The 25,311-nt window shown below is 48.4% G+C and overlaps 1 protein-coding gene across 1 annotated transcript; it reads left to right on the top strand.

Annotated features, from left to right (window-relative positions):
• The first annotated feature begins 3,022 nt into the window (after nt 1-3,022).
• Nucleotides 3,023-3,496, top strand: LOC136570597 (zinc finger protein 239-like). Its single transcript, XM_066571054.1, has one exon. The coding sequence runs from the start codon at nt 3,023-3,025 to the stop codon at nt 3,494-3,496; it is 474 nt and encodes a 157-aa protein (XP_066427151.1).
• The last annotated feature ends 21,815 nt before the right edge of the window (nt 3,497-25,311 follow it).

Here is a 25,311-nt window from a genome sequence, read left to right as displayed (position 1 = left end):
ATTGTGTGTGCTGGAAAATGCCACTGGCTCTGCAGGAGGGCAGAAGGGGCCTGGGGAAGGCCCAGGTGCTCCATGCAAGGGAAAAACCTGCCCTGGGTTTGTTATAAATAACTAGGTAGTGTTGGCTTTTGCTACTATGTATTGACTTCTGCAAAATATTCTTAATCACAACAAATTTGATATAGTACAGTTTGTAATCACTTTTCACTGCTTTTGCTATAGTATAATTTGTCAGCTTTTTGTGGCCAATGCCCTGGCCCCTGTGTAGCTCATATCCTCAGAACATCATTTATGGATGATTTTTTAGTTAGTGGACAGTGTGAAAAACATACATTATAGTTTTGGCTTTTGCAAAACATTAAAGTGGATGCCATGTGTTGTGCATTAGAATGTTAACTTTTACAGATGTAGCTGTAGTTGTGAAATAAGAACTAATGCTTTTATTTTTGTAACTAACTGACAATACTGAGAATGAGTCAGAGATATTTGTGAAATAGCTAATGTTCAATTAAAGTACTTGGAAATAGCTAAAAGCGTCTGCATGGTCAGATAACTTTTAAGGAAGGGATGTGATGAGGCCCCTGCCACTGACCCTTCCACTGTCAATAACTGTCACCTGCTGAAACCACAGAACAGGGGCCCTTGTGAGGCAGTGACACACAACCCTCAAAACAGCAATCCAGGATTCCTGCACGTGCTCTAAAAAGGCGAGTTGGGGGTCAAACCAACCTAAAGAATTCCTGGAACATGTAAATGAGTTCAAGGAAATTTTTAATATGTATAATCATTATGAATATGTATTTGAGGAAGAGGAGGGACAAAGGCGGATCGAGGCTGAACTGAGGGAGCCAGGCCATCGATCCCTGACTGAATTTGCAGCCCCCACCTGTGGGATCATCGCCCTCCCCATTGCGCCGGTGAATGGGGAGGGGGAGCTCGGCCCGGATATCCCAGGGGGTCCCTGGGTTGGGTTTTTGGGGGGATGTTTGGAGAATGAAGAAGTCCAAGGCTGAGCGGAAAAGACCCCTTGGGGGGACATCGGGGGGTGGTGGTGGCGGCTGCCGGCAGAGGCAGCCTGGAGGAGCAGAGCCCTGTGTGCCCCAGGAGCCCAAAGTGGGGAGCCCAGAGAGGGGGGAGCGCCGCCATTGGCGGGAGCCTCAAGAGCCTGGAGAGGGGCAGGGGGGACTCCTTGGAGCTGCTGCAGCCCAGAGCAGAGAATGAGGGGAGAAGGGAGCCCGGGAGCCCAAACAGCCCCGGCATCCCGAAATGGGGAGAGCGAAGCGGGGGGAGCTTTTGGCATTGCTGGGACTGCCAGCAGCCTGGGCAGGGTGGGCACCGAGGAGAAGGGGGACCCCCAATCCAAGCGTGACCCCAGCAGCTGGGACAGGGGGGAACCCCAGAACAACAGAGGGGAGGGACCAGGGACAGGGAACTCCTGGGTGGCTTTTTCAGGGCTGAGTCTTGGTGTTTGGGAGGTTTTTCTGGAGCCCAGATGGCCGGTGACTTGTAGAGATGGAGTTGGGCAGAGGGACCTTCAAACTCAGTGTGTGTTGGGGAAGATGAAACAGGAAAGCCTTTTAAATATGATTGTCTGGCGAAAGATTTTGACAATATAGAAACTATAAGCAAGATTGAAATGAAAGCAAGCTTTGAGATACCTCAGTTAGTGAACAACTGGAAAACAATGGTGTGGCCCAACTGAAGGTAATCCCCTTTTGATGGAACAATTCCCTCTGCTTGCAGACAGATCCAAGGGTCAGAGCAGACCCTACTAGCTCAGCAGAAGGGGTCCAAAGAGGAGTTTTTAGGGTGTAAAATGTAACACAGTATGGTGATGTAGTGATTCTTACAGGCTGTATGTAAATGCTCTAGGATTTGTATCTTGTACTAGATTGGTTAGTGAGAAATAGAATATTCAACACAGAAGAAGATTTATTGTATTGTAACGGGAATCTTTCTCTCTTACACTCTTCCCCTCTTGCTCTCTTACCCTCTCATCCTCTCTACCCCTCTCTTCTCTCGGGCCTGCTCTGAGCCGTGCCTGGCAGCTCCAAGCAGGGCCCTGCACCCAGGCCCTTTGCAATAAACCGCAAGTTCCAGGGCCTGGCTGCAGAGATCTCTCATCTCCGTCCGTCCCGACCGTCCTACCCCCCGATTCTCCTACAAACGCGCTCATCCCTTGTTTTCCCCAAACCAGGATTTCCCATTGCCAACCCCAGGGAGGCTGCGAGGAAGAGGAAGATGCCCCGGGACACTGAGGCAGGTGAGGAGGAAGTCAGTGCCCCTTTCCCCTCTGTGCTGCTCCATATCCCAGCCCAGCAGGGCCCCCGGCTGCAGCTCAGCCCTGGGGGGATCTCTTTGCCCTTGCCTGTGGCACGGAGGCAAATCCCATCCTGTCCTTGTCCTTCCTCCCCCAGAGCAGGAGCCGAGCATGGAGAGCAGGGAGGACAAATGCCCGCGGCAGAACCTGGTGGCAGAGGCCGTTTTGAGCGGCTCCACGGCGCAGGAAGCCAACGGGGAGGAAAAGCCCCAGAGATGCCGCACGAGGAGGGGCTGCAAACGCAGATGGCAGGGATGCGAGGGGGAAAGAACCAGCCTGGGCCGGGAAGGCAGCCGGAGATGGAGCCAGAGCTCGGAGCTGGTGCTCCATGATGGGGAGAAGCCCCACACATGCGTGGATTGTGGGAAGAGCTTCAGGTGGAACTGTGACCTGATTGTGCACCAGAGGATCCACACTGGGGAACGGCCCTACGAGTGTGGGGAGTGTGGGAAGAGCTTCAGCCAGAGCTCCAGCCTGATCAAGCACCAGAGGACCCACACTGGAGAGAAGCCCTACGAGTGTGGGGAGTGTGGTAGAAGCTTCAGCCAGAGCTCCAGCCTGATCAAGCACCAGAGGACCCACACTGGGGAACGGCCCTACGAGTGTGGGGAGTGTGGTAGAAGCTTCAGCTTGAGCTCCAGCCTGATCAAGCACCAGAGGACCCACACTGGAGAAAGGCCGTACAAGTGTTCTGAGTGTGGGATGCACTTCAGCCAGAGCTCCAGCCTGATCAGGCACCAGATGACCCACACTGGGGAGAGGCCCTATGAGTGTGATAAATGCAGGAAGAGGTTTCAGACCAGCTCCAATCTCCTCCTGCACTATTGGATTCACACGGAGGAGAGGCCCTTCCAATGCCCTGAGTGTGGGAAGGGATTCAGGCAGAACTCCACCCTTGTCACCCACCAGCGCATCCACACTGGGGAGAGGCCCTACGAGTGTGATAAATGTAGTAGGAGGTTTCTGACCAGCTCCTCTCTCTTCCTGCACTATCGGATTCACACAGAGGAGAGGCCCTTTCACTGCCCCGACTGTGGGAAGGGATTCAGGCAGAACTCCCACCTCATCACCCACCAGCGCATCCACACAGGGGAGAGGCCCTACGAGTGTCCCCAGTGTGGGAAGAGCTTCTCACAGAGCTCTAACTTGACCCGACACCAACGGAGGCACCGGTAAGGGAAGCCCTGCGAGTGCCCCGAGTGCGGGCAGAGCTTCGTACGCTGCTCCAGCTCCATCCCCCACTGGAGGAGGCACTTTGGGCACAGCCCTGGTCACGCACATTCCCTGTGATCCATGTTAGGAACACACCTGGCTGCTTCTCCTTTTGGTTTGGTCTTAATTTTCCTCTGCTTCACCTTCATCCTTTAAAAACACCCAAAAGTGGGTTAAATGAAGGAAATTGATTGAATATATCTGCAGTTCCATAATTTCTCAGTTGTTTTAGAGGGAATTTAGGATTTGGGGACATGTTCTTTGTGGAGTGCTGCTGTTGCTAAGAGGCAGGAATTTGATCTCACCCTTCTTGTGTTGCTAAGAACTCCTCCCCTGACCCAAACCCCAACTCCACCCTTGGGATACCCTATAAAAACCCCACTGCCCTGCCTTTGCCCTGTCTTTGGGGGGTAAGAAATGGATTCCCAGAGGATCAGCCATTTTCCCACTGGATTCCCAAAATTTCAGCTTTTCTCCTCCTTCTCCTTCTCCTTCTCCTTCTCCTTCTCCTTCTCCTTCTCCTTCTCCTTCTCCTTCTCCTTCTCCTTCTTCTTCGTCTTCTAAGGGAGGAGGTTTGCATTTTCCATTTCAGTGGAGGCTCCTGAAATGGGGAGACACTCCCAAAGACGGGACATGTAAAATAGTTCCTGAAATATGTAAATGAGTTTGTCGATATGCATGAGGGTCTATGAATATGCAACAGACTGATGGAATTAAAACCAGATTAATTAAGGGGTATCCCCGGAAATAACTCGGAGGTCTCAGTGGCCATAACAACCTTTGCTGGATGGTCCTTGTCTCCCATGACATCAGCCTGTTGCATATTCATAGACTTTTTGCATATCCATAAACTACTTTACATATTCCAGGAGCAAAATTGGCTTCATCCTGTTTGGGGGTCCCACCCCCCTTCCAGCTCAATTTGGGGGTCCCATCCCCCTCTCAGCTCAATTTGGGGGTCCCACCCCCCTCTTTTCCCCTCTCTCCTTCCCCTTTCCGATCGTTCCCCCAATACCGTCCTCTGTGTTTGGTTTTGGGGGCTCCAGGCCCCTCCTGCTCCGTTTTGGGGTCCCGACCCCGTTTTGGATTAATTTGGGGCCCCCAGCCCATCCTCAGGGTCACCTTCCCCCCTCCCCAAATTCCGCTCCTCGCAACTGATGAGTCATCAGCGAGACACGCTCTGATTGGCTGGAAATTACCCCGCGCGGTCTCTGATTATTGAACGCAGTGAGAGGCCTTGGTCTGTGCCTGGCACCTGATGAGTCAGAGTCGGGCCCGGGCGCTGATTGGCTGAAAATCGCTGAGCGGGGCCAGTGCTCTGAGTTTCTGCCCAGCAACTGGATTGTCATCAGTGCTGCACGTTCTGATTGGTCGGGATCTGTTATGGCGTGGGGACGGGAGGAACTGGGCTTACTTGGGGTTTCTTTGGGTTTATTTAGGGTTTGTTTGGGGTTTATTTATGGTTATTTATGGACTATTTGGGGTTTTTCTTGGGTTTTACTTGGTTTATTTCTATTTATATGGGGTACTTTGGAATTATTTGGGGTTATTTGGGTTAATTTGGGCTTGTTTGGAATTATTTGGGGTTCTTGGGGTTTATGTTGGTGTATATGTTTTTTTTAGGTGTACTTGAAATCATTTGGGGGTTTTTATGTTTAATTTGAGGGTTTTTTTGGTTTTTTGGGGTTATTTGGATTTGTTTGGGGTTATTTGGCAGACTTTTAGGTATTGTTTGGGATTTTTTAGGGTTATTTGGTGTTTATTTCGAGTGTTTCGGGGATATTTGGGTTATTGGGGGTCATGTGGAGACAAAAAATCAGGGAATGTTTCTCCTTCAAAAAACGGGAATTTTTCCTTAATAATCTGAGAGGTTTTCCCCAGAAAACCGGGAATGTTCTCTTAAAAATCCCGGACTTTTCCCAGCCAATAGTGGACGCCCCACCCCAAACCAACCAATCACCTCCCCTCAGGAACACCGGCCTCCCCGTGCGCCAATCCAACCAATCACCGCACACCTCCCGTCAGATACGCCCGCCTCTGATGTGCCGAACCAACCAATCACCGCAGGTCTCCCCTCAGCAATGCCCGCCTCTCTCGAGCTGAACTAACCAATCACTGCGCACCTCCCCTCAGCAAAGCCCGCCTCTCCCGCCCCTCCTGTCAATCACCGCGCCCTCGACGAAAACAACCAATCACCGGGCGTCTTTCCATTGCAACTCCGGCACTCCCCGCGCCGCTCCAGCCAATCAGAGCAGAGCCCGAAGCCGTGCCCCCTGACCCCAGGGCCGGGCATGGAGCGGGCGCCCCCTTTTCCCCCCACCGCCCCTCGGGGACCCCCTCGGGGACCCCCGGGAGCCGCCCCGGGCTCAGGCGGGTCCTGCGGGAGGCGCTGGAGAGAGCGGGGGAGGTGCTGGGAGAGGACGGGGGGCTCCGGGAGCTGCTGAGGAGGCGCAGGAACAGGTGAGTGGTCCTGGAGGGGTCGTAAGGGGAATTTGGGGAGCGGTCTTGAGGACGTTTGGGGGGGATTTGGGGAGGGCCTGGGGGGAATTGAAGGGGTTTTAGCGGGGTCTGGGGGTGCTGGGGGGGCTTTGGGGGGGAATTTGGGGAGGGTTCTTCGGGGGGTGTCACGATCCGTCCTAACAGACGGGTTTCGTGATGGTTCGTGGATTTGATCTCAGGGTGCAAAAAGAACCAACACGGTACAAGGGGGTTTGCAGTGATAATCGAAACAAATGCACCTTTATTGAATGACCACTGCAAAATGCAATAGAGGGATTAAGGGAGAGAAAAAGATAGAGGAAGAGAGAGACAAAAGAGAGAGAGAGAGAAAGAGGGGGATAGAGCTACCAAACGTAGAGACGAAGTCCTTTGGTCCAGTCCAGTCGAGGATCCGCCTGTTACGTCGGGGAGATCTTGAAATCTCTGGCTAACTCAGAGGTTTTTATTATGATAACTCTATTGGAAATTGCAAGGAGGGGGAAAGAGATACAATAAGGAATAGATGTAACAGGTAGTCCATGTTCTCAGCAGTAAACGAGAGCCATTGTCTTCTTGGTCCAGCAGTCACAACCTGCAGGCAAACATCTCGCTTTGGTCAGCTTGCCTCCCCCACACACCTGCCCCGGGCTGGGGGTTTCAGTCCCAGTCCTTGGAAGGAGCAGAGGGGCCTTTTCACATGGGGGTTTCATGTCTCACTCCTTGATGGAGAGGCTCCTTACATCTCAGTCTGTCTGTCACGGTGGTTGTAAAACAGGTGAGGGTCTTCTGTGGGGGGACCACCCAGAACTCAGGAGAAGTCCAGCCAGGCCGAGAGGTGGGACAGCTCCCAAGGCTGTTGCTGCAAAAAGGGCACGGTGCTTCCTTCTTCTTCTCATTGGGCTCAGTGTAGCACACAGCAAACAACACCTGTGAAAACAATAACCTAACATTGTGCTCTCAGGTCTTGAAGCCTTTGGCTTGTGTAACTTTCTCCTACAAAGCCCGAGATTTTCAGTGGTCCCCAGTGACGATTGTGAGGCAGATGAGGGATATTTCAGACAGACTCTCACACGACCCCGTGACTCACAATTGTCTTGAAGGGATCGTCATCAGCAGGGCTCTGGAGCGTCGCTGATAGGTCTTCATGACTCGCTGTACATTGGTAGTATAACCCGGAAAAATAGGGACAGCATGACAGAGAGAGAGAGAGAGAAAGGAGGAAAAGAAAGGATAGGAAGAAGAGGGGAAAAAAAAGAGAGACAATAAACAAACATAATTAATATTGATCACAACAGTATCAATTTTATAACTATTTTCAAATGGTTAATTAATTGAAATAGTATTATTTTTATAACCATTCTCAAATGGTCAAAACAAATCACAAATATCAAAAGCAAAAGCAATAAACAAATCATAATATAAGCACTAACTTTAAAATGATTTTCTAAACCAATTCACTAAAAATCAAAAGTAATTCCCACAAAATCATAAATGGAAATTAGGATTATTCCAAAACACATATGCTTATTCATAATTGCCTTGTGTCAAAGGCTTGGGGATGTTCACAGTGCATGGGACATCAGCCAAGTTGTGTGCATTAACTATAGACGTCAATCTTGTCAGCTGTTTCATGCTCCAATTCATAACGAATGGGACTGCTGATAAAATAAAACCAAGCAGAATTGGTATCAAAAGGATAACAATGGGATGACACAGACTGCTCAGGACACCCGTGGCAGTAGGAGACCACCTAAAAGAGTATCCCACCCCCTGTGCTCGGCATCTTTCTCCGCTCTTTCCATGACACGGGGTATCTGTCTCACATTGTGATGAACAGTCACCAGGGCTTTCTGTGCGTTTTTCTGAATCTTCTCAAGGATTTCAACTAAGTCTCGATGGAGCAGCAGTTGTCTTACAAAAGTGAGATCCATCCCAATAGGAGTAGGCATCAGTTTGTGAATCAGTGTGTAGTTGGATTGCAATGGGTAGTGAGAGGTAACTGGAGCTTCATAAGAGAAATCACATCCTGTAATCTTGGTAAAGTTACAAGCACAAACATTTGAATAATTTTTAGTATCTACTACAACATTCTCTACAAATACAAAATCACAAGCAGTTCTGAAGCATGCACATCTATTGCCTATATATACAAGGACTGTTTCAGAAGTCTCATTAGGATGAATTTCAAAATGACAGATATTTTGCTCTGTGTCTGAAAAAATGTCTTGAGCTGTGATTGCATTGCTTTCACAGATGAACCCTTGTTGTTCTCAGACAATACAAGATTCTAAATTAACAGTTTGCCATTTCTCACCAATTTGATGGGCCCATTCCCAATGCTCATAAGGATAGAGAACAGCTCCATCATCATCCAGCCCTAATGCAATCATAGGAAATATCAAATGCACTGAGGCATTACGTATGGTTAACACAAAAGCCATGGCTGTGTTTGTAATGGGATTGTAAGTTAAATTCACTAAGTTCCACCAGGATTGGAATTCTCTTGCAAAATCAGTGGCACTGTCCCAAATTATTTTCCAAATTTCAGTAGGAAAAGTGCCTTCTTCACCTTCTCTTATCATTGAGGCAGCAACTGACTGCATCCACAATTGTGCCTGGATACAGCTGAGAGCCAAAGAAATGTTGTTCTGTGTAGCACCGAGTGTATCAATTACCAATTTGTGGTCATTTACATTTACCTTTTCCCAATTTGGCAAAATGTTTGATAGCAGCCACTGGTGTGTTCCTGAAGCCAATGACTGCAGTGGTTGTTGTAATTTGGTCAAATCTCTAGTTGTAGCAGCCAATTTTATTCATTAATACTTCTGAATCAATACTCTTTAGAATTCCCAATCCTGTTCCCACAACATCGGTTATGTCTCTTAGCGTCCGTCTTTTAAAGAGTTCCGCTTTTGCAACCAGGTCATCCAACCCTCAAAGGAAGTTTGCAAAAAAGGTGAACAGGCCGGCTGAATTTCTGAGACATTACTTTGCATCAGCAATTTGACTTGTTTAAGAGACCATGCTGGATTGAACAGTATTTGTTGTTGTCCTGTTTTCCTAATTATATCTGGTCCATTTTCAAAAATTCTTGGGCTAAGCATAAGCGGTGGTTGGGCTGGAGTGGTGGTGGTGTAAATTGTAACAAGTTGGGCTATAGCATTTACTATAAACTTAAAATGTAGGACCTACAGGCCTACATTTTTTGGACCAAAGATAAACCACTTCTATGGTTTGTGCCAATGTAAAATTGTGCCAACAATCCTGTAAGCTTGGGTGTGTACAAACCTTTTCATGCTTATTTGTTTGATCTGTCAAAACACCGATTGAGGTTGTGTTACTCTGGGTAGTTCCATTAATCATTCGGATCCTATACTAATTTTTTTCCCCACTATCCCTTGAAGCTGCCAGGTTTTTTGGTTTTCCCATTCCTGCCTAGTGTATATCTGATTTTCATGCATAATGACAGTTGATAGGTTTAAATCCCTCACGTTTCCCATGGATCCGGAAAAATGAACAAAAGCCTGGGACCAAGGCCATTCAGTATCAAGTTGACTAAGGGTGCTCTCAGTCCTTTCTACCCACTGGGGTGTGACTACTGTACTCAATGTGGACTTTGTTATAGCATTTATCTTAAATTTGTAAACCAGGCCTTTTAAACTTTATGGATTTGTCAAGTTATTTTGCCAACGGCGTGTCACATAAGTTGGTTTGGCTAAAGTGAAATTATGCCAGCAAGCAGTTGATTAATTTCTACAATCCTTTGTAATTGCATTGTTGGTTCTGGGGCCTAAAGTGTAGTTACCAACGTACTCCTGCCGGCAGCACAGAGTGAGGGGAATTTGTTTGGTACACTCCCACTTTGTCGTAGGACACAGTTCTGTTGTAGGGATGTGCAAATAGTTTTTTCCATCTGGTTCTAAAAAATTTCCGGCACCTGCAATGGAGGTGGCTTTCTCATAGAGAGATCCTTCCACTTTTCTGCACGCTACCACAATCGACTCACCAATTGTTCCAGTTAGGGTTCTAGTCCAGTCCTTCTGATCCCATCCCCACTCACTTGGGCGATATATCTCAGAGTCATGCAGCACTATAGGCTCTAGGTTCAGGTGGCGACCCTTGGGATATGATCCTAGAACATTAGTGTGATGGATGGTAGCTTCAGACCACGACCACTCAGCAGGATTCTGTCCATGGAATTGTGGTAGGATGCAGAAAAGTATCACCAGTGTTATCATGGTTCAGATGATCCTCATGTCCCTCAGGGTTCTTCTGTAAAAGTAAACACAACAGAATCCTGCCACTAAGGGACAGAAAAAGTTAGAATGATGGAATTATCCAGTGTGTATTTATCCAATGCTCTCTCCCTAGAGCATCAGAGGCTACCCATGCATGTTTATTCAGAGGGGTTTTTAGCACTAGTGGTAGTTCCCCTACAGTAGGGAGGTCCACCAGAACAGGTTGTCCAGGGTAATGTGCTGGAATCTTGAAATCATCTGGTCTCCCTAGAGAGGCAATTATGCTTGGAGCTATGGGGCAAAAGGCAGTGATTTTGGGACACCCATTTACCCCCCATCTGTCATTCACACTTTTCACAGCTTCCCATAACCGAACATCCCAATTTCCCTCCTCTGGTTTCAAAAGTCATTCCAAAAGACCATTGATCCTTTCTATGATCCCGTTACCTTGAGGGTAGTAAGGAGTGTGAAAAGTCCATTTAATTCCTTCATTTTTTGCCAAATCCTGTACAATTCTAGCAGTGAAGTGGGACCCATTATCAGATTGAATTTCCTGTGGTTTTGGGAAAATTCCAAACTATCCCTGCAATGCTTTAACAGTATTATCTCCTGTAGCTCTTTTAAAAGCATTGGCCTGGACCATCCCAGATACAATTTCTACTCCTACCAGCACAAAGTGTTTAACTCCTGACTTCTTAAAGGGTCCAATATAGTCTACCTGCCACGCGTCCCATAAGCCTTTACCCTTTCTGAAATGCAGAGGGTCATCTTCCAAAGGATGTCTCTCCAGTCTCCAGTCTGCGATTGCTCACAGGCTGATACGCATGTTTTACACCTTTCCTTGGTGACAGGCCAACGCTGGGCAAGAGCTTCCTTGTACAAATCTTTCACACCTGTGTGCTGTCTTTTTACATGCAGCTATTCTAATAGTTTGTGGGATCTCAGCACATCGCTCCCGATGTCCAGAGATGCCAGGAGAACCCTTGGGGGTCTCAGAAATCCTGGAATGTTGCCAAGAGTGCTTGGTGGCTTGATTTTGATCCATCCACAGAAGTGACAGCAGTTTGAGGACATGAGAATCACTTTAGAGTGAAGGGTGTAAAAGGGACACATTTAGAGGGTGAAATATAAACTTTAAGGTTTTTGGTACAGGAGGATTATGGAGACAAGATGGAGGGATCAGGGTGTGTCTCGTCCTTCTTTCTTCTTCTTGTCTTCCATCTCCTGTGGTGATGTTGGCACTTGGGGATTGGTTTATGGTGAAGGTGTACTTGCCAACATGGGTGAAAAGTATTGGAAAATAAAAGTAAATATCATGTACGTAGATTTTAATATAAAAAGACATGACCGCCCCGTGGGTGGTCAGAGTGCCTTTGGCTGCCTTGCAGATCAGACCTCTGTTGGGCAGACAGAAAATTTTGTAGATAAGAAACAATAAACAATCTGAAGACCGAAAAGCTGAAGAGTCCAGACTCGTCCTTTGAAACGCGTGCCACCCAAGAACCACCCTACCCGTGTCGGGGCAGAGACAGACAGCCGAACCCGACATTTGGCGTCCCTGGGTGGGCACCCGGTGGGTGATCCGGGGGGCTACCCGGCGGCGACCGGCGACCCAGCAGCATCCGGCGGGCACTCGCTGAGCCACGGTGAGCTCTGGTGTGCACCTCTTGCACAGGGGCAGCCTTGAAGTGCCGAGTGGGCAGCTCCCGAGCTGGACTCGTTCCCAGGAGAGCACTGATAACTCCTCGGAAAAGCAGCCAGAAAGCAGCCAGGAGAGTCTGGAAACGCAGCAGCCACTGAGAACATCGCACTCCACTTCGGCCGAAGAAAGTTCGTAGCAGAACAGCCCGGATCGGAATCGGAAAGGCGCCTCCGAATCCATCTCCTGTAATCTGCGGGCAGTGACCAGGAGCCTTTGGACTGCTCTGACGACAAATTCGGTAAGAAGGTCAAGAATTAAGAACATGGGGGGTACACTTTCCCAGGAACAAATAGAGATTCTGTCCGACCTACAGGGCGTGGCAGACACACACACTAAGGGGATCCCAAAGAAAAAACTTAGAGAGTTATTGTTGTGGGTGCGGTGTAATTACCCGTACTCAGAGACACGTTTGTTATTTGAAGTAGGTTTTTGGCAAGAAGTTAATAGACACCTATATTTTCTAGCCACCAATGATGATAAGACAGCCTTGAAATTGCTGTCTTCAGCAAGAATTATGTTAGAGGCGACCTCGACTCAATTTAGAGGGTCAGCCAGGCAACAACTTGTTGCGAGTCCCACAGGGGCAGAGGGAGGAGAGCAAGGTTTGAAACGGAGATTGGCTCTGATCCCGATTGGCCCGGGGGAAAAAATGCCCGAGAAAGGGGGACAAGGAAAAATGTCATTGCCTTCAGTCCCACCATCCCGAAGACCCAAGGGAACCCCAAAGCGTCCTGAGGCCCCAGAGAGTGCAGGGGCTTCAGGCTCTGACTCAGACACAGATGATACCATTCCATTCCCTGATGAAATGAGGTTTTCTCCCAGCGATATCGAGGAGGCAGGTCGCTCTTTAGGAGCATTCCTCCCCGATTCGCAGGAGTCAGAGGGAGAGGAGGTGGCAAAAGTGGCGGAGTCGGGGAGGGGGGTTCAAAGGGAACAAGAGGGAAGGGGGGGATGCGCTCTCTCGCGGCAGGTGTGGTGGTGCGGCGGCGGCGGCTGGCAGGAGGGGCACGGAAGCGATGGGGGACACGGGTTCTGGTGTGGCTTTTGCGAGCACAACGCCGAGAGCGGCGGCAGTCTCGACTGGCGCGGTGCCAAAAGTGCACGTGACGAGCAAGGCTCATGGGAGAGGCGGGTAGGGCTCTCAAACCGACACGGCAGCGTCAGACACGGGTAGCAAGGGCGGGGCGGCTGCAGGGCTCCAGCAGGCTACCGTGGGGGGACGCAGGGGATGCGTGGTGGTGACGTCAGACCCGGAAATCTGGATGCGGAGATCGGCTCGAATCGCGGCGCGAAAGGGGGTGCCCCCAGGGGGAGGGCCGTGCGCTCCAGCGGGGGTTGTGGATACAGCGTCAGAGGAGGAGGAGAGGGGGACAGGAACAGACACCAGGGAGGAGACTTCGGATGTGGAGCGGGATGGAGACAGTGACGTCAGTACAGGGGAGGCAGGGGGCGTTCCCGAAGGCGCGCATGCGCAGGGAGTGCCTGCGGAGCGAGGACGGGGGCGGGTCCGATCCCCTGTGACGTCTCGGGCAAAGAGGAGGGGCCACGCTCGGGGTTCGACATCCCGGGGCTCCACCCCCTCTCCGGTCCCAATGCCTTTAGCCTCAATCCCTATGGTTCAAACCTCTTCCACTCAAAAGAAACATTCAAGTATTCAACCTTCAATGCCAGCTCAGTCAACAGCCATGCAAACTCGGTCTCAAACACGATTGCAAGCGTTGCAGTCTGACAAGCAGGAACCGATCGAATTCGTGTCGTCATCACGGTCGTCCAGGCAGGCGACAGCGCCACCTCGTGGAGGGATGACCACACTGCAGGACATGTCGGACCTGCTCTACAGCGCCACCACATCACCTGCTGGCCAAACTGTGACAATGCAACAATTTTTTCCAACGATATATAAAAAGAAAACCACATTAAAGAAAACAAAAACAACAACACAATAAAAGGATAATTTTCCGTCAACTTCAGGATCATATGAAGTTGAAGACAGCTCAGATGAAGCACAGCCTCAAGGAGAAGAAATGATACACATTACAGCAAGAGAGGGAATTCCAGCATGGATGCTTTCAGCAGCGGAAGCAGCAAGAAATCTTCTGCAGTCTTTTGATGCAGCAAAAAGAACGCGTTCAAGAGAACCTCAAGTTTCTTTTTCAGATTTAGGAGCAAGACCGAAAACCTCAAGTCAAAGAACATGGAGCGAAGGATCACCAAGAGCCTCCACGATTCCATTGTGCAGGCAATGGCCAATGGAGTTTCCAGAGGAGGAAGAAGAACGACCGATAGAACCAATAGACTGGAAGGAAATTAGAAATGAATTATCAAAAGAAAAGGGTCTGATCAGAGGATCAAGAGACATAATAATGCCAGTGACATATGATGCACAAGGTCAAAATCCAAGGTGGGAAAGGTTGGGTCATGAAGTGATCAAAGACTTATCAAAGGCCATTCAGAACAACGGTCTGAATTCACAATTCTTCAAACAGCTCCTTAAGGGGACATTCAATACATGTGATTTCATGCCATTTGACATTCGATGTCTTGTGTCAATGATTCTTAAAGGGTCCTTTCAAACTAATCACTTGGGGCAAGGGTTTCGCTTGTGTTTCCACAGGGCGAGGTCTGAAGTGGGTGTCAGCGCGACACGTGAAGCCATTTCAGTCAAGAGAGCAAGAGAGCACTGATCCCAGAAGCAGAGAAACGAGCACGCAGAGGGAAGAAGAAACTCAAGTTGTGAGCAATGACTCAGAAGAGGGACAAAAAGAATAAAAACTTTGGGGGTTTTTCCTTTGTGGCTTTGAGTGAGAGCATGACAATGATTTTTCATAGGGATGAAGTCATGATGTTCATGATGCTCATGCTTTCATCTGTTGCTTTAAGCAATGGAGCAAATTTACCCATCAATCAACCAAAACAAAATGTTTGGGAAACTTTAGCCCAGGCAGCAAACTTAGAAAGTATCTGCCTGACACATTTGAAACCAGGGAAACCATTCACAGCATGCATGGTTGGGTTGCCAGTGGGCGAATGGCCAATTCCAGGGCATTCTCCAATGGAGATTTTGCAGGTCATCAAAGATCCTGTGAATGAATGGTGTGCTTGGACACATCTTTTACCTGTGGCTTCTACCGAACCACAGGAATTGGAAATTTTCGGGTCCACAACAATGAGACTATGCATGAAATTCGAAATTTCGGATGTGTCAAGGACAAACAAAAGCGTTGATGTCACTCCAAATCACAAGTTTTATAGAAATGCGTCATCTTGGTGCAATCACACCGAGACGCCAGCCAAAGGATCAATCCAGGTCCCAGTGCAATTGCCACGTGGGTTGTTTTTAATTTGTGGGGACAGAATTTGGCACGGCATTCCTGCAAATGGCAAGGGAGGTCCATGCAGCATTGGGAGGATTTCAATGTTATCACCAGATTTGAAAGTATTGAGAGAGCAAAAACATAAAGAGAAAAGGTCCTTGAAACATTACAGTGCAAACTGTGATGATGAAGTATACACCTGGGACAAGGCAAGGAGAATTGCGGCAGCAATTTTCTCACCTCAGACAGCGTCGGGGGTGGCCTTGACTCAACTGGACCACATGGGTTGTTGGTTGAGCAAGCATGCTCAATCAGTCTCTCTCGCTTTGAGTGATATGTTAAAAGACATAAATAGTGTGAGAGAGGCAACTCTTCAAAATAGGGCAGCAATCGATTATCTATTGCTTGCTCATGGACATGGATGTGAAGAGTTTGAGGGAATGTGCTGCATGAATCTCTCGGATCATTCAAGATCAATTCATGAAAGTATTCAAAAAATGAAAGACAGTATAAAGAAACTCAGCGAAATCACTGGGTCATGGATTGATGATGTGGTGGGATTTTTTGATCATTCTCCCTTATGGAGAGGGTTTTTAAAAATGGGATTTTATATTCTAATAATACTCTTAGTCCTCATGCTCATCATCGCATGCATCTTTTTATGTGTGCGACGTGTCATGAGTCAAGTTGCCAAAGAAGTCTTCTTGGTGCAAACAGAATGGGGAGATGTGGGAACTCAGCACATCGCTCCCGATGTCCAGAGATGCCAGGAGAACCCTCGGGGGTCTCAGAAATCCTGGAATGTTGCCAAGAGTGCTTGGTGGCTTGATTTTGATCCATCCACAGAAGTGACAGCAGTTTGAGGACATGAGAATCACTTTAGAGTGAAGGGTGTAAAAGGGACACATTTAGAGGGTGAAATATAAACTTTAAGGTTTTTGGTACAGGGGGATTATGGAGACAAGATGGAGGGATCAGGGTGTGTCTCGTCCTTCTTTCTTCTTCTTGTCTTCCATCTCCTGTGGTGATGTTGGCACTTGGGGATTGGTTTATGGTGAAGGTGTACTTGCCAACATGGGTGAAAAGTATTGGAAAATAAAAGTAAATATCATGTACGTAGATTTTAGTATAAAAAGACATGACCGCCCCGTGGGTGGTCACGAGTGCCCTTGGCTGCCTTGCAGATCAGACCTCTGTTGGGCAGACAGAAAATTTTGTAGATAAGAAACAATAAACAATCTGAAGATCGAAAAGCTGAAGAGTCCAGACTCGTCCTTTGAAACGCGTGCCACCCAAGAACCACCCTACCCGTGTCCGGGCAGAGACAGAGAGCCGAACCCGAAAATAGTTGATCCCAGTCCTCTGTAATTTGTTCCTTTTCAGGGGACTTAGTCTTGCTAAATCATCAGCTTTATTGTTCCACTCTCCTGCTGGATTTCCATCTGTCTCATGAAAGGCTGCCCACCCCAACAAAGTTCCCTTGGCTTGTGATGTTTAAAATTTCTTGCCACTTTTCCTTTTGCCATACTGGAATTCTGTTAACTTCCCAATCATTTTGCTGCCAAAAAGGAAGCCACTCAGTACATCCTTTATACACAGCATAGGAGTCCGGACAGGAGAGGTATTCTGTACCTCATGTTGGAAAGCACTCCAAACAGCTCTCAGCTCCCCAACCTGAGCACTGCCTTCTCCCTCGGTAATGATTCGTTCACCAGAGGAAATGTGGAGGGCTGCTGCCCTGTATCTCCACACCTTCCCCTCCCGTTTAGCAGAGGCATCAGGGAACCAAGAATTTGCTGATCGTTTGGTGGAGAAAGGAGGGGATACTTTAATTACAGAGGCAGGTTTGTCATGGCTGCTGCCCAAATTCTCAGTTTCTTGGATCGCTAAATTTTTTACAGCATCTTCTGTTATTGAGAAAATGTTACAGTAATGTTCAATCTGAGCATACCAGTTTGCAACTGAGGCACTTTGGGCCACCCTGTTGGCGGGGGTGGGGTGGGGGGTCCCAGTAGTGACTGTCTTAATAACTTTGAAAGGGCCTCTCAAGGCAACTGGTTGTTGTCGTGCAATTTTTCCCACTTCTATGAGAGCTAAGCTAACCACAAACAATCCTTTTTCCCAGGTAGTGTATCTTTTCTCAGCATCTTTGAAACCACAGGAATAGAAACCAACAGGCCTCCTCGGTGTTGCCACCGCTTGGGGCGTGGCGTCCCGGGTCGAGGACGGCTCGGTGGCAGCACCTTTGCCACACAGACCAAGTACATGCACTCACCAATGTGGTGGATGGTGAAATGGTAACTATTTCTAACTGGTTTTTAATAAACAACGCTAACTTCTTTGAAATATAAGGTCCAAGATCAATAATAGGGCCTAATAAGGTAGAACCAAGGGCAATCAGTCATGGGGGCTGACTGAACCATGACTTAGGATATCTTTGCAGGACTTCCTCAGTTTTTGGCTGATAATTGTTAACAGTTGACGATTTGAAATCATACATTTACCACAGCACCGAACTATCCTCCCAGAGTCTGCGACAGCTGACCTTAAAAGAAGAGTGATGTTGAGAACTCATGTCCGGATTCACGTTTCTCCAAAACTCCCTTTGAACCTTTTGACGCAGAAAAACTCTGGGCTGATTGGCGATCATTCCATTCAAGTAGAGCCAGAACCTGGCCAGAGTTCGAACTCTACTTGATGGATACCACTTAAAACAAGACTTTCAAAAACATTTATGTGAACCATGACTGATAACATTTTTGTTGAGCTGTTTTTCCCCAGTCCTTCTCTGTGCCGGCCTCTCCTTTAGTTTGGTCACTGAGTTTTTCACGACCCCGGTATGGTCTGCCATCGGGCTGCTTGATGATTCATCACAGCCTTTAGGAAGCAGGGTATACGGGCCATGGGGGCGTCTGAGGATTCAGTCCTGCAAAACAAGCTTTACAAATTTCATTAGTTTTTGCCCTGAAGGTCCAGTTTTATTGACTTAAGTGGGCACCATTTAATTTTACTATTTTTCTTGACGGCTGTGTACCCTCGCCCTGTGAGTACCAGCCTCCAACCCGTTTCCCATTCTCCTAACTAATTTTTAATCATGACTTGTGGGCCTTCCTCTAGTGCCCGGGTGGCCCAGTGCCTCTGGGCAGGACTTTTTGTTTTGTCTCCCCTGGGGAACTGATTTAAAGCCAGCAGGGCGGTTGCTAGTATGCACGCTTGATCTTTTGGCGAGATGGAATTGGTAAAACCCTCTGTCAGGCTTCGACCTCGCCCCTTTGTCTTAGCATTGGGCCGCTCCCTCCCTCTAGGCTTGCCCCGCCTCCTGCTGGGGGAGGCCAGTGCCTTGTAATGAGATTTCCAACCCATGCTTCAAGCGGCGTCAGCTCCCCCTCCGTGTCTTTTCCTTCCTTTTTGCCTGCGCATGTCTGCGCTGTCCTGCAGACCTTCTCCGTCTCTGCCGATCACGCCCGTGTCCGCATCCCGCCCTTCTGGCGCCCACCACCCCGTGGCGCGTAAGGCGGAGGCCCCGCCCAGGCTCCCTCGGACTCTGAGTCAATGGCAGCGCCTCACACCTCCGAGTTAGTGGTGGTGCCCCGCGCGTCCGAGTCAATGGCAGCGCCTCACGCCTCCGAGTTAATGGTGGTGCCCCGCGCCTCTGAGTCAATGGCAGCGCCTCACGCCTCCGAGTTAATGGTGGTGCCCCGCGCCTCTGAGTCAATGGCAGTGCCCTGCGCCTCTGAGTCAATGGCAGCGCCCCGCGCCTCTGAGTCAATGGCAGCACCCCATGTCTCTAAGTTAACGGCTGCGCTCTGCACCTCTGAGCTAACGCCTGCACCTCGCGCTTCCTCTAGCAGCCCATCCCAAATGACCACTTTTTCCCCTCAGCCAGCGTGCCTGAGCTTGGGAGCTGCGAAGAGCGTCCCCGCGGCTGTAAATCCCCACACTTGGCAGACTCACGATCACCCGCAGTCTGCGCGGCCGCCCCCACACCCAGCCGGGGCCCCACCTGCACACAGTCCTGTGTGGTTTTCCACATTTCCTGCTCCTGCTGAACTTTTTGCAGAGCCTGCGTGACTCTGCCCCATAATTTAAGATTTCGCCCCGAGCCTGAGGACAAAGCCTCCTCTGCTAGGGCCCCGGTACAACTATCCCACACTTCGAGGTGGAAAATATCCACCAGCTGCCCAATAACCCCAATCCGCAGGAGCCTCGACACTACGAGGATAAAATCTCCTGGCTCGCAGTCTACGCCCCACTGCCTATGAATTTTAAAAATGACCTTTGGGAGGTACTCCATTTTCTCCTTCGCCGGTCCTTGGCGCCAGACTTCCTCCTTCACCGGTCCTAAGCACTAGACTTTCCCCTCTCGCCGGTCCTCTGGGAGCGTCCTCCCCGCCGGGGACAGTCCCGCTGCTCCGGCTGCCGTTCACTCGCCCAGGCGGTTCCTGCTTCCCGGATTGTCCCGGGTTTTGGCACCACTTGTTGCCGACACTCGGGGCGTGGGGTCCCGGGTCAAGAACGGCTTGGTGGCAGCACCTTTGCCACACGGACCAAGTACACGCACACACCAATATGGTGGACGGTAAAATGGCCTTGATTAACAGTTGAACCAGGTCATTTATAACAGGGGTTAACGGTAAAAGGTAACAGTAAAAGGGGAGGGGTTCTGCCTGACCGTAACATCGCGATATCTTAACCTCCCACACATCGGACCCTCAGGACCTTGCTGCCGTAGCTGTACTGACAGCCCTGAGGAGCCAAATCCCCATTCCACCTGAAAGGGATCTGTGGGATGGACAGGGTCCAGTGCTTGGTGAGCTGTTGCTTCAAAAAACAGCAATTGCAATGCTTCCTCCTGAGAAGGAGTCCAATCCCATTTCACCCCGTTTGCTCAGCAAGTCATAAAGGGGCCTGGCAATTATTGAAAGATCTGGAATGTGTTTTCTCCAGAACACTAATAATCCTAGAGCTTGCAGGAGATCTTTCCTGGATTCAGGCATTTTGATCTGATCTAAAGAGGTTAGGATATCAGGTGGAATACATGTCATACCTCCTTTCCAGCAAATTCCCAAAAACTTCACTTCCTGAGAAGACTTCTGAATTTTCTCTGGGGGCATCTGCAAATCAAGACTTTCTAAGTGAGAGATTATTTTCTGCTGATGTTTCCCTACTACCTCTATTTCACACACACCCCCCCCCCCCCACCCCAGAATGTCATCAATGTATTGATAAACAGCTACGTTGTCAGGTTTGGGTATTTTTTTCTAATTCCTGGGCTAAAGTAGGGTGGGCCAAAGTGGGGGAGTGTTTGTAGCCTTGGGGAAGCCTAGTGAAAGTGTATTGCTGTCCTTCCCATGTGAAGGCAAATCGGTCCATATCTTCTGGCTGTATCATAAAAAACATGTCTTTGACATCTATAGTTGCCATGATTGAGTGAGCTTTTTCTTGAATTGATGTCATTAATTCAGCCAAATTTGGGACCGCTGCTGTAAGAGGGTCTGTGTTGGCATTAAGCCTGCAGAAGTCTACTGTCAGCCTCCACTTCTCATTGGGTTTCCAAACTGGCCACACTGGCAAGTTGAAAAGAGAATGGGTATTGACTATCACTCCTTGGTCTGTATAACTGGTTTGATGCCCTCTTTGGCACCAGAATGTAGAGGGTATTGTTTTACATGAGTAATTTTTCTAGACAGTGAGGAGGATGCAGCTTGGAGCAGTCTAATGTTGAGACATGGCACACCAAATGACCACAGGAATCCCTCAGAATCTTCCCACTGCCTCCCAGCAATAAAATCCATCTCTAATAAATTGTTTGGAATATCCCCAATTTTGACAACTAATTGATCCTCCTCTCCATGGAGCGTGAGTTTTACTAAGGCCACATTCATAGATTCTGTAGTTCCTAGGGCATTTAAAGCACATCATTGTTTCTTTGTTGGAACAATTCTACACTTCTGGGCATCCTTTTTGTTAGTGCAGAGATTTGTGCCCCAGTGTCAATCAGAAAGGTTACAAGTGCCTGTTTGAGGCCTGTGATAGCTGTGATCAGTATATCTCCTGATTTATGTTTAGTGAGCATTCTCAGATCCATCCATGCTCCAGCCCTTCGCTCACCTATAGGGGATGGAGAGCCTAGTTTCTCTGGTTCTGTGTTTGCTTTGGCTCACATCCTAAATTCTGAGGGAGAGGCTGGGAGAGGGTTTCTTTTGGCTCACTGGCTGGATTCTGAGAAGGGAGGGGTGCACTGGGTTGAACTGATAAATTCGGTTTCTGATAGTGCCAATTAGTTATTATTTTCTGTAATTTATCAAGGGGCAAACCATCCATCACCTCTCTGGGGACCCCCCTTTTAACTTCCAACGACCACCAACGTTGGCAGTTAGAGATCTGGTTTCCCTTCCCTAAATTTTCACCGTGAGGAGCCCTGATAAACCAAACACCGTTTGTTTTTTCTGATTTCTCCTCCAGGGTTTTTACAGGTCCATATCATCTACTGTAATTAATCAAATCTACTGCAACCTCGCTCCATGTCCAAACTTTACGGCTACTGGCAGGTGAATCAGATTGAGAAGCTGGGGGCTGTGAGGGGATGGAGTATGGAGTGAAACCAGGATCAGTAGATCCAGTTTGGTCAGTGGGGTTACCAAGGAATCTATCTAGTCTCTCTACGAGACCCAAGGCCATTATGGTTTTCTGTAAAGTAATTGCTGTAGGTTTAGGAAGCCCTCAAATTAAAGGAGTCATAATTTCAGGCTTTACAGGTAATTGCACTGGTGACTGAAAACCAGGAATCAACCTTTTTCATGAATCATTTGCAGGCAGGTGGCTTTGTGGGCGCCTTCCAAAAGCTGGTCGGGGGCACTGACTATAGCTAAAGGGTCTCCCCTTTCCAAAGGATTAATTCCCCCGGCCCAGAAAGGCACACATTGTGTCAGGGACCACGTGTCACGCTTATCTCCTGTTGTTAGGAAAACTCCATGTCCCCAGTACCCACGGGCCTCCTGTTCAGTTAATTTAATTTGATCTCCACCAGTGAGGGACACTTGGAAGACATATTCTGCCTCCGATTCTTGTGGGAGGCACCCAAATTCTTTCTTCAGCTTAGCCAATTTGGTAGTGCTGAATGGTATTTGTTTAGTTGTGATATGTGGTTCAAAATCTTCATCATTAATATAATGATATTCTGTTTTAACCAAGGGTCTCAAATGAGGGCAGCAGTTTTCTCCACAGTTTTTTTACTGCCTCTAGTTCCTTATGGGGATAAATCTGTTTAATGTGAGGAGTTTCTTTTCCTCTGCCTGTGTTGAGGAATCAGCATTCAGTGAATTCTTAACATGTTCCTCTCTAAGGGCAGCTCATAACAGATGGATCTCATTTCTTTCTTCATTTAATTTTTTTCCAAATTTCAACTAGGCTTTGAAGGGAGTCCATTATAGCTTAAATGGACAGTTATTTCATGTTGTAAAGAACATACTCCATCAATAACATTTTCCAAATTAAATAAATTACTTTGTGCCCGTTCTTCTCCTCCGGGAGAAGGTTTGGCATTGTGTTTGGCTAGGAGAGAATAAAATTCAGCTTTAACTTTTGCGCTGAGGTTTTCAGTCATTTTGTGAAGGGACCAAACCCATGACAGGGAGGTGTAGACTTAAGGTACACAACCACACAGCCTCTGCTGTGTTTCCCTTGCTTCCCTGGGTGGGTGAAGAGACTAAATGTGCCTGGGAGGTTCTACTCAGTTACTTCAAGTAGTCCCTTCACTTCCCAGACAGTCCAGATTCACACATACACAAAAACAGTTTCCCTTTTTGCACTAAGAGATCTTTTGTGAAATTCTGAAGGCAGAGCCCTCAATTGAGTATGGGGGTGCTTTTCACCTAGGCATGTGCAATTTGTGGGAAATTCAAGTCACCCTCCCTTGCTTTCTAGACAACCGCTCACCCCTTTCAGGGTATCGGGCTCGGTGCGGCTGGAGTGAAACATCCTTCCCCTGTTACAGACTACACACAACCCTGCAAACCCCTCTGTCTGTCAGAATCCTGTTCATGATGGCAATTTAATGTCACGATCCACTCGTACAAGTGGGGTTGTGATGGTTCATTAACTGATCTCAGAGTGCAAAAACAACACAGAGGGGATTTCAGTCTTGATCAAAACAAATGCACCTTTTATTAAGTGCCCACAGCAGAAGCAATAGAAGGATTAGAAAGGAGATAAAGGATAGAGGGAGAGAGAAGAAGACCGGGGTGGGAATAGCTACCAATGGAGAGACAAAATCCTCGTGGTCCAGCCAATAGATCCATCTTGTCACGTTGGGGAGAATCTCAAATTCTTTGGTTAACTCAGGGGTCTTTTATAGTCATCCACCAAGGGGAGAACAGATAAAAGACAATGGAGAATTAGTCTATTGAAAATGAGTAAGACAGTCCATGTTCTGAAACAGGACAAATCAATTTCAGCGGTGAGCGAGACCCATTGTTTTCAGGATTGGTGTCTATGAGAAACCAGTCTTGGCCCAGCAAACACACCTGCAGGCAACACTTGGCAAACATCCCACTTCAGTCAGGCCAGTGCCCCTGTGTTAGAATTTTAAGGGTCTCAGTCTCAGTCCTTGGGAGGAGGCTTCCCTTACAGCGCTTGTGAGGCAGATGAGGGATCTTCTATGGGGGGATCACCAGAGTTACCCCAGAAAGTTCATCTGGCCAAGAAGTGGGGAAATTCATGGGCCATTGTGATGAGCAGGGATCGTGAAGCAGGTGTAAGTGTACAGAGCAAGCCGCTCCCTGTCAGCCCCTGCTCGAAGCAGTTGTAACGTGGGGGCACAGCAAGCACAGCTGCAAACAATCACTTGGCGAGCATCCACCCCAACCAGGCCAGAACTCCAGCCAGGGTCTTCAGGGTCTTCCTCTCTGTCCTTGTGACGGTCGTGAGGCAAATGAGGGAAACTTTGGACCGTCTCTTAGAGCAGTTTACTTTATCTCTTCCTCAACAATCCCCCCTCTGGGAGATATCTTCTGTTATTGGGCCCTTGAGTGTCACTGCATGACTGATGAAAAATTCATCATCCCATTGTGAGATGCTCCGGCCAGAGGGAGGAGCCAAGCATTCCTACCTGGGCATAATTTGACATTTGGAAGAAGAGAGACAGCCTTTTCCCACTGGATTCCCAGAGGAGCAGCTTTCTTTTCCACTGCATTCCCAGAGGAAGTCCAGGCCCATCTACGCCACCACTGGACCTTCAGAGGAAAACTCCACCCTTCTACAGGGTCACTGCTTCAACAAAACCCCACCTGTCACTCCAGGAGCACAGCAGCCTCCATTTAATTGGACTGCTACCACCATCCTGACCTTTGGGAAAGACATTCTGTGCTGTCCTTGTGAGCTGTCAGGGCCTCCTGAAGATAAGGAGAAGCCCCATATCTCTCCTGAAGGAAAACCAAGGTCATTACCATGGAGACCAGAGGAAGGAGAGAAAGTTGGGAGATATGGACTCTGGCTGGCTCGCAGAGTGATGTGGCTCCCTGGTCACCTAGTAGGCACTTTGTTTCTCTTTTATGGCCAATGGGCATTGTATATGTGTTAGATGGGTGTAAATATCTGGAAGAACTATAAAAGCTATGTTGGTTTAATAAATTTCTCTCTTGCACCCATTTGATGGAGTCGTGTACTTTTATACTGTGTCATACCCTGTAACGACACTGACCCACAGGGTGTCAGGTCATATTCTGACTCTGCCAGTGGGGTTTTTTGTTTGTACTATTGCATTTGTATTTTTAGTTTTCCTAGCAAAGAACTGTTATTCTTATTCCCATATCTTTGCTTGAGAGCTTTTTAATTTCAAAATTATAATAATTCAGAGGGAGGGAGATTACATTTTCCATTTCACAGGAAGCTCCTGCATTCCTTAGCAGACACCTGTCTTTTCAAACCATGATGGAATGTCATCCATATAATGTAGTATGATGGCATCTGGGAAGGTTCTTTGGGTGGGAGATAGGACATTGGCCATGCACCACTGGTACAGAGGGTGAGTTTTTCTCACTTTGTGGG

The sequence above is a fragment of the Molothrus aeneus genome, unplaced genomic scaffold (genome assembly GCF_037042795.1).
Source record: "Molothrus aeneus isolate 106 unplaced genomic scaffold, BPBGC_Maene_1.0 scaffold_35, whole genome shotgun sequence".
NCBI lineage: Eukaryota > Metazoa > Chordata > Aves > Passeriformes > Icteridae > Molothrus > Molothrus aeneus.
Note: the sequence above shows the minus strand (reverse complement) of the source record. Positions and strands in the feature narration are given on the sequence as shown.

Coding starts and splice junctions, on each gene's coding strand:
- LOC136570597 (XM_066571054.1), top strand. CDS start 3,023: ATGCACTTCAGCCAGAGCTCCAGCCTGATCAGGCACCAGATGACCCAC.